Source organism: Aythya ferina (assembly GCF_964211825.1).
Source record: "Aythya ferina genome assembly, chromosome: 12".
NCBI lineage: Eukaryota > Metazoa > Chordata > Aves > Anseriformes > Anatidae > Aythya > Aythya ferina.
The window spans coordinates 20,448,672-20,458,671 of record NC_140308.1 but is presented as its reverse complement, the minus strand read 5'-3'; the positions used below and the strand labels follow the sequence as shown (position 1 = coordinate 20,458,671).

Sequence of the window (10,000 nt, the reverse complement as noted above, 5' to 3'; positions counted from 1 at the left end):
TATCCCACCTACATTGTTTGGAAGTACTTGTTGCCAGGTAACAGTTTAGCAGCCATTTTCAAGGGCTGGAGATTTATTTTGCATGTGTAATATATATACTTAAACACACACACACACAGAGGGATCGTGTGGGTGTGTGCGAATGTAGATATATATTTAATGGGTATATGACCGTATTTGAGCACATGTGTGTAAATATATATATATGCGTGCGTGCATACGTATCCATATATATATACTTAAATGTTGGGAGCATCCTGTACACATCTGGAAGCTGGCACACAATTCTTCTGCCTGCAGTGCAGCCAGCCACCTCAGGCCCAGTACACAGCCAGAGCCGCGCACAGCATGAGGGCCTGGCCGGGTGCGCTACTCCTGGGCCTGGCAGCCCTACTCCTGGGCCTGGCCACCCTCCTCGGCCTGCTCAGCCGAGCCCCCCACCCGGCCTGCAGCCTCCTCCAGGCTCCCTGGGGCTTCCGAGTCTGCCCGGGAGCGCTTGAACCTGCGGTCCGGGTACTGGCTGTTGTCGAAAGGCATGCGATGGACGCAGAGCACGTGGGTCTTCAGGTTCCCCTTCTGAGAGGCACTGTATGGGCAGTATCGGCACTGGAAGGGCCGGTGACCTGCACAAAGGACAAAAGGCTGGTTAGTTTTTCTCTGTTTACAGTAAATGTTCTGGTGAAACACGCCACAGCTGAAAGCCCTCCTGCTGAAGGAAGTTGCTGTGTGACTTCAGCAAGAATAAGAAATTTGTGCTGCTTGTGATTTGCTGGTTTCAAGAAACTGCATTTTTAAAAGCCTCTGCTTCAGATTTTTGGGAAAAGTGCAGCTATTTTGTCTCCCTCCTCACACCCAGCTGTAAATCTGTCAGCCCATGATCCAAACTAAACTCTTGTAAATATGGTGCAATCATGTACTAGACTGCCTTCTAGACTTTGTTAATTATCTTTTTTATTGAAGTGCAGTTCAGGGATGACAATGTACAGACCCTTCATCTAATAACCATACAACCATACTTTGTCTTTGGGTGAGTTTCTGAGTCAAGAACTGTATGTTTTATTTTAATCACACAGATTATTTTTTAATGGAAAGAAATAATGGATTGAGATAATCGAGGCCTCAAACCTGCAAATATTTACTCCAGTGAGATTACTCCTGTGAGTAAAGAAACACAAGCAGAGATGTGTTTGCAGGGTTGGGGCACAAGGTTATCACCAGCTCCAAAATAAATGTCCAAACCAGATTAAAAAAGGAATGTTAATGCACAGAATCTGATAGATGCACTTCTTGTGTGTGAAATAGCAACTGTCTGCAAAATGAAGGCATGAATGAAAGATATCACTTTTAGTAACTCTATCACTACGGTCTCTCATATTTTTCAGATTATTGTGACTTTGAATCTTCATGCTGTATCTGGTTTTGGAGGTTATGTTTCAGCAATCACATTTCAACCTATGCTGGGAAGTTGTTGATGTGTTTTACTGGAACTTTATGAGCTTTGTCTCTCAAATTAACTTAAACCAGGACCATCTGAGGTCAAATGCACTTAGCTTGCTTTAATTTGCTCAAATAAATGAATAAATAAATGTGCCAGACTGTCTACATAAAGCCAGAATAAGTGAAAAACAATACCCTATCTCCACATTTGAAGAGCACATTTTCCTCTGCTGTTGTGTTACTACCCAGCGGGCACAAACCAGATGCTGGTGTAGCAGAAGAGGACTACACTCCCCACTTCATGGGAAGGGGTTGGGACCAATTTTAGGTGGTAATGTAATGGAAAAGCAAATGGATACTGGTTATGCACTGGTCTAATGCTGCTTGTACAGGAGTAGGAATGTTCCCGCAGCACTCACAGCCTGGGAGTTAGCCTTGTCTGGGTTTAGCCTTGCACTGCTGGTGGCACACAAGCATGATCATCTCAGGCAGAGGAAATTCACCTGAACCAGCAGTGCTTTGGGTTGCGCAAATAATCTGCTATTTTTACTGTAACAACAAAAATACCAGGCTGAGTTCCCCCAAACATTCTGCCCGCTACTCAGAGTAAAGAAGCATCAAGTCCAGTACACAGTTACCCAAAACCAATGCTTCATGACTACAGGCAAGTTTCCTTTAACAAGGATGAAAAAGTCCTTCCATCCTTTGCTTTTACGATTTAAAGATTGCCAAAAGGGTGGCCAACCCTCAAGGCCTCTAATATGCACATTTATGCATGAATCTGGGGACAGAGATTGGGTTGATCTCATTCTCTCCTGGGGTAAATAAAGACATTTCCATCAACAACTTCATAAGGAAAAAGCAATGAAATCTACAAGCTGCTAATCTTTACAAAGTTAAATTTCAGTGGAAAATTTCATAGCAATAGCAATGGAAAAAAGAACTATGTAGAAAAAGTTACAGAAAATGGTTTGGGCTTTTATAGAAAAAAAAATCAACTGAAAGATATGAGGAAATAGTCAAACAAGAGCCTGAAGATGTCCCTAGTGCCTCTTAGGATCAGTCCTAAAATCAATACAGGACCACAAATATGCTTGAAAAAAATAGAATATATTAGTTTTGAAAACTGGAAGCCCTCTCAAAACTGTCTGGATGTGAAGAAGATCCAGAGAAAATTGGATCTTATTTCAGAAAATCTAGAAATACTTGGAAACTCAGGGAAAAAACAACAACAACAAAAGTAATAAAATCATTATATCTCCTTCTTTAATTGTAAGAGATAGAAACAGTCACCAGAATTCACAGCTGAGTTCTGGATTCTTTCTTTTCTTCTTTTTTTTCCCTCCAGGGTAATACCTCTGACCAGAGGGAAATCAGTGGCTGTTGCATATTCCGCTCAGGGAGGTGCTGAAACACTGTGAACACACACAGTGCTGAAACAACAGATGAAGCACTGGGTAAAGGAGAAGGAAACTTGCTCTGTGAAGAACTGAAGTGGTTTTTCCCTTTCTGCAAAAGATAAAGGCCTGCCACTGTCACAATCACTAGCATGATTGTATCCACACCACACTACCAGCTCCCTTCCAGTATTCCCTGTGGTTCGTTTGACCATCCAATGACTGCCCTTTGCTAAGAACGGAAGATGCGCTGCTAAGATTTGACTAATGGTACAACTTGCCCTCGAGTCTTATTTACTCCATTCTTACCAATGCTATGGAAAAAGCCAAAGACTATCCTGCCCTTCTGGACCTTGTATGCTGCTACAGCCAACAGCTGGATGTGCCCAGGACATAACATCTGGTAACTGCTTCCACCAGCAGCACGCAGGGAGCATGGACACAATCATGGAAAAAATTGGTCAGTTCTAGCTAGAATGTGTACTGCTAGCCAACAGCTTAAGATCTCACCAGACAGCTCTTAACTCTTTGCCCATAAGCAGCTACCATTAAATGACCAATTTGTGCCTGGACCACCCCCCACAAATTTTAAACAAGGAATCCACAGAGCATGGATGGCACTAACAGCCTCATATGTGCCAGGATAGAAGCAAACACTTTCTGCCCACCAACAAACCAAGTTCAAGCCTGTGTAACTCCATACAGAGAATGTCATTTATTAATTCAACCAACTTTACTAAATCAGACAATATAAAATGCACCTAGAAGGATTCAGTTCTGCGTTGCCTCCCCCACAACTTACTTTTTCAGGCCATCAAAATTTCACATCACTGCCTTGTGAAAAGTAAGTACACAATAAGTTAATCTGTACTGTCACTATGCAGTACAACTGTGGTAAAGAGCACATTCATTTTTAATCTAGTATGAATAATATATAAATATGTATACAGAGTGAGGGTCATAGGAAAGCAAGTGGTACATTGTTTACAGCAGAAGTAGTACAAAAACTAGAGATTATTTTCACTTGCAAAGATGACAATATCTGCAATTTGTTTGTAACTAAGGGGTGAAGAATAACGCCCATTTCTCTTAGGTAGCCCATCTATTAACTGTAGCTCAAAAACTTGTTGTGGGCAGCAGGCTCTTAAAATAACCCTTCCTAGATAACTTGGCAATAAATTTATAACATTTTATCTAGCAGTGGTTGGTAGGTTCTTTCTTAGCATGCTATAGTTCATATATATTTTACCCAGTATATATCTTTCAATAAAATTATAAGAAAGCCCTTAAAAAAATTCTTCTTGATAGTTCAGGAGGTAACATGCAATGCATTGCATCTGTTGTGAACAGAATTAGGTTAAAGGTGGGCCAACAAAGAGAACAAATTATGGTACATCTTTCTCAGATCAAAAATCAAAAAGGATAGGGGACAGCATAATGTTTGCAGCTGAAATAATCCCATTACAGAGTAACATGCTACAAAGTATGCAACTAAGTGTGTGAAGGGACTTCGTAATCCTCTTGACCGAAGCTGAGATACTAAGAATATTGAATTTGCACAAAATAATATTAATAAAATAGTTAAAATGACAACAATGGTAGCTGGACTCCAAGAACTGTAACAGTTTTAGGTGGGGCAGACTGCCTCAGAAGGGGTGATTACCTTCAGCACCTGCTGAACCAGTCCTCTGAAAGCGATCCAAACGTTTTAGGATCAGGCCCAGAAAGGTCAGCAGTGCTGAGATGGTTTGGACTGTCCCTAATTTTAACTGTACCCTGAAGAGAGCAAGGAGCCTGGACTGGACATACTTTCTGGGCAGAACAGAGAACCTTGCTCTGGAACCAGTATATAGAAAAATCCCCCAGTGTTTGAAACTAGTCCATCTTTTAAAAAAATATATGCTGCTTTGTTAATTTAGACTTTGAGAAGAAAAGTTTGTTTTCTTTCTTTCAAGTCTGTGATCTGATACGTTGCTTTGTGACACATCACGTCAGCCTGCATCTGTCACATCACATTAGGTTTCATAACATGGCATGACTGATGTAGTGCAACACAGTGCTTCAATCAAATGGAGGCAGAAATGAAGGTTTTGAGAAAATCATGGATCTTAAAGTCTGTTTTTTATGACCATTTAAAGGAAAATGCACTTAAAGCCGGGCCCTGGGATTTAAACAAAGCTGCTACCCATTACTGAGTTGTTAGGGATTCAAATATTTGCCAAACCTATTTTGTTTTGTCTTATCTTTAAAACTCAAACTGTACTGTTGAAAAACAAAAAACTCAATATCAACATAGTGTCATTGGGCTACTTACTGTAATCCAAATTGCTAATAGTTCCTAATTTATTAACTTTGATATGGATCCATTATTTAAGATTAGCACAACGGAATACACAAACGATGGAGAGAGAAAGAGCAATACATGCTAAAGTCTTTTTCATTAAAAAAAAAAAATAATTTACGTGGTCAAGCTGCATTAGTTCTCCACTTCTAAAAATCTTTGATCAGCATCCAAATTCTATAAAAAATTCTGCAAAGAAACATCGTATTTTCGTGGTATTACAGGCACATATGTAGGGGTTTGCACTAAAACATAAAAATGGGCATTGGACTAGTCACATGAATAAGATCAAGAATTTATTCCAGATTGTTAAAAGTGTACTAATCACAGCAAAATCATGGCTTTCTCCCAAAGCAGCAAGAAAATGGTAATTTGAAAGAAAAACGCCAATAATACATCACACACAAGCCGTCTGTTGTCCCCACTACACCACTTTTTATTATATTGCATATCTGTACATATATTCACACAGATACACACATAGACACACAATTCAATGCATTAATTTAGCGAAAAAGCAGAAGAGCAATAAAATGATGAATAGAAAACAAATGCTATGCAATGTACTATAAATTATAATTAAGTCCAAAAATACTGTGTTTCTTAGATATGACATTTGTTCCCTTAAAAGCAAAAATGCCTATGATTATCTGACAATGTTTTTCCTTAGATGGCCAATGGCTATAGCATTTACTGGGATGCAATACGGCAAACTCATTTCAGATTTCTTTGCTTAGTTTAAGAATATCCTTGCGGTGAAAATCAGAAACAACAGCCATTAGCTCTTTAAAGCAAATAAATGACTCCCTCACTGAGAAATACTTGAAAAGCCCCAAAGGTCTGACTTTCTTGGAGACAGATCTCTTCAGTTCATATGTTGGATGCTGGAGGTTTGTAGCAATCCCAAACAACCAGGACTGCCATGGGCTATGGCCAGGCACTCTTGGCAGGATTGGCTGCAGTGCAATAGGATGGATGGCACTGAGATGCCCTGTCCCAAAAAGTCACTGGTGAAGGGGTCCTTGTAACCACACATCAGCTCCACTCCAAGGTCAACAAGCTGCACGCAAACCTGCATTGAGCCCAACCGCCACAAAAAGAGCTACTTTAAATATTTTTTCCTATGTAAATTTGTGTCTGAGGCACAATCACCTTTAAACAGAAGAACCGTATGTTGCCACAGAAATAGTAACTAGCAAACATGGCCACATGCTTTCCACAAAACAAGTCCAAAAGACTTTGAGCCACTCCAGAGCCTTTGTAAGCACTCCCATTTTAAAGTAACACTATCATAGCACAATAACGAGCATTTGCAAAGGGAGAACTATTTTCATTTAAATCTTGGCTAGTGAGATTTCCTTTTTTTAACATATAAATTTTCATAAATACATTTACTATCCACAGCTAACGTCCCAAACCCTGTCTGTATTACCCAGGAGAGCAGAATGGCTCTAAAGCCATTCTGATCTGGAGCCTAAGAGTATGGATGTGAAAATGCCGAATAGATATATTTGTCCAATAGACAATAATGGCTCTGAGAGCCATTCCATTTTATTGGTCTCAAAATATGCATTTTATGAAACTCCCAAAATACCAGACAGATTAAAGTATGTCCAATCAGGTTCATATATGTAATAAAAGTTTTTATAAAACAATTCAAAAGTATTTACACACAGGTCCAGGACCAACCAACATGGTCTTCTGGGAAAATTACAATATTCTGTGAAGTTTATATGTTTATTGGATTACAAAAAAAAGGAAATTAGATTTTTAAAACCCTCTATTTTAAGTTGACCAGGAAAAGCTGTACAAACTAAAAGCATTTTCTAAGGCTTTTTGGATGATTTACTGTAGAAGTATATATAGAGAAGCATAAATATCTGCATTTTAGGAAGGCCTAGGAACATTTTCAGCTGCCAAAGGTAAGGCTTTGGGTTGTGTGTTTGCTGCGGGACACCTAAAGCAGCCCACTTACCACCATCCATTCAAGTAGGGTCCATCATTAATCATAGTTTCAATCCATATACACATATATAATATATTTCAATACATATAGTCCTAAAAATAACTGGAAGAAATGTTTGTTATCAGAGGCATCAGACTCAAACTCATCCTATATCACCTCAACACTTAACAGAGAAACCTGGTTACCTAAATTCCCCCTAGGGAATACAGAGCAAATGCTTCTGGGACAGCTCAGGTCTGAAAGCATGAACTGCCACCTGGAGAAACCTTTTTCTCTCTGCACATTACAGGAAAGACCTTAACTAGGAAAAGATAATTTGGGTTTAAGATCATGGCAAAATACAGCCACCAGCTTCATCCTAAATAAAAGCATTGAGTATTTTTGGAGAGAAATGCCCTAAAACTAGTAGGATTCATCCACCTGTGAAGTCCATCATAGCAGGCTGGTGATCCAGCAGGAGTCCCCTGTAGGGAGCAGTGAGGTGCATGGCACCGTCCCCAGGTCACCCCATAGCTCAAAGCCACCACGTTGCCCTCTGCACTTGTGTGCTGCTAGGGCGGAACAAGCAGAGAGCGGCACCCTTGGTCCCCCAGGTGACTGCAGTGCCAGGGTGGTAAAGGACTGAACCATCACTGGCTGCAGAAGAGCTGGAGCATAGAAGACCTCATCTGTAAATAAATTATTTCCCAGAATCTTATTTAAAACAAACACACAAACAAACAAGCCAACCCCTCCATTCATTGAAGCAAATTAGACTCTCAGATACCTATGTGGCTTTTCTGAAATATGATCAAAGGTGGATTCTGTTATTGATTTAGTATATTATACAGAACTTATACAGAATAGCTATTTCAACTTACCAATAAGCATATTGAAGTGTTTAATGATGACAGGGAAAAGCAAAAGTTGATGCTAAACTCTGTCTTTAGAATGTATTACAAGATTGAGTTAATTTTACACATGACCCCAAAATCACAAATTGCATTTAAAGTAACAGTCCAATTCCTGTCTGAATAGATTACACTCAGTCATTGTCACAAACTGTTTTTTGTTTTTATTATTTTTTTTAAACCAAAAGAGGGCGGAGAAAACCACAAAAACTTGATATGCAAACCAGCCAAAGGTAGATGGGTATGGCACAGAGGCTAGTGACCACATGGACACTTGTAACAAAGAGTAACATGTAGAAACTCTCCTTCACATGCATGCTTTAAACTTATTAAACAAGTTGGTCATAAAATTATGGAAAACATCACTAATTTAACACTAATGCTTTGTTATGTAAAGCATGGAAATTATTTCTATTTGGACATAAAGTGAGGAACTTGCTGGCCCTCTGCAGTACACTAAATACAAGGCAATTACAAAAGAGCTTAAGTCACCGATAATATAATGCAGACTTGCAATTCTGAGGAAAACAAACATTTTACATTTCTTGAAAAGTTGAAAAAATTGCAGGCTTGTTCAGCTCCAGACACTAAACAGAAACTTTGCTTCTTTTTCAGGGGAGTAAGATTTTCACACAGCAACTTTTGATGTAGAAGGGAAAGGGATATTTCTTTGGGGGGGGGGGGGGGGGGGGGGCAGGGAAAGGATCACTACCAGACAAAAGGCTCTTAAACAAATATGGAACATTACATGAACCTTGTAAAGCCAAAATTCCCATGAAAAACAGCTTCAGACTTTGCTCTCTACAGACTCGCCCATGTTGAGTAGGTGGTCGTGCGCAGCAGCACCAGCCTGGTTCTGGCTGTGACAACATGAGTTACGAGCCTGGTGTCTCAGCACGCTCCGAACAAGGTTAGTGGGAATGTTGTCATTGATTGAGCTTGAAATGTCAGACTATCATTGTCCCATGCTTTGGTAAATTTAATTATATTTAATTTTTCATATTTATTTACTTTGTTTTACACACATAAGTGGAGCACAGAGCTCTTATCAAGGGCACTCGGTACCTGTTGTATAGAGTAAGCTGCAATGAATTCTGACTGAATTTATAATGGCAATGGTTACAATTCAGAAACTCTTCAATCGCAATCAGCTTCCTAACCCGAAACTCATAACATTTGGCCCAAACCACAAGCATTAGCCTGCAGTTCTGGCAGCATCTATCTTATGTTTCCCCTGAGCCCAGAGGCAAGGCCATGCAGCTGAGGAAAAGGAGCACCTGAGCCTGGGAGCAAGCAGCTTGCAGCTCCCGATGGCCTTCCTCCTCCTCACCTCCCATCCCATGCAAGCAGCAGGTTGTTCTTTAAGAAACCCTGAGCTCTTCTCTTTATCAAAATTACATCTTCGGTGTCCCACCTTTTCTTTACTTACATATTTCAGTTAATTGCTGTCTATTCACTCCTTTACGTGTTTTAATCATGTTAATAACAGCACGTTCACATTCTAACCCCTTGAGCAAAAAATCTTGGTTTTCCTACTAGGTCATTCACAAGTTTTCTGTCTGATATTCTATCATATTGTTTAATTGTCTCAGTAAGTATTTATTATTTCAGGAATCATTTAGGACTTCTAGTATGAAGCTCTATTTAGATTTAATGTAGCTATGATATAAATGCTGTACTGGTGGCACTGGGATTTTCATGCAGCTCAGAGTTGCTAATAGGAAAGGCCTTGCCAGTGATTATAGTTTGCTACCAAATAGCCTTTATTCTGCCTAGCAATTCATAAATGCAATAGCATTTTCTTTTTCACTCTGGGCAACTGTCTTGAGCTTATTTTATCTGGTGGAATGGAATTTAAAAAAAATCCCAGACTCAGCTTTCTAAAATTTTCCTGCCCACATTTCAACATGTCATGCCCTCAGCTAGCTTGGATCAGGGCACTGCACAGCCTGCCCCATGTGAATGGCTG

At 39.8% G+C, this 10,000-nt stretch overlaps 1 protein-coding gene and 1 long non-coding RNA gene across 21 annotated transcripts in view; one reads left to right on the top strand and one right to left on the bottom strand.

Moving 5' to 3' along the window:
- Positions 1-10,000, bottom strand: part of ZNF536 (zinc finger protein 536) — a 353,866-nt gene that overhangs the window by 2,485 nt on the left and 341,381 nt on the right. For 19 of the 20 annotated variants that reach the window (XM_084533183.1, XM_084533173.1, XM_084533176.1 and 16 more), the window contains one exon: positions 1-623. This exon is cut by the window's left edge and continues 2,485 nt beyond it. In XM_084533183.1, the coding sequence (XP_084389309.1) occupies positions 391-623 (233 nt within the window). In that variant the 3' untranslated portion in view covers positions 1-390. The remainder of the gene's footprint in view (positions 624-10,000) is intronic. The other variant, XM_084533185.1, reaches the window with a different exon arrangement.
- LOC311443446 overlaps positions 8,730-10,000 on the top strand; it is an 8,979-nt gene continuing 7,708 nt past the window's right edge. The window contains exon 1 of the long non-coding RNA XR_014697280.1: positions 8,730-8,941. This is a non-coding gene — a long non-coding RNA (uncharacterized lncRNA). The remainder of the gene's footprint in view (positions 8,942-10,000) is intronic.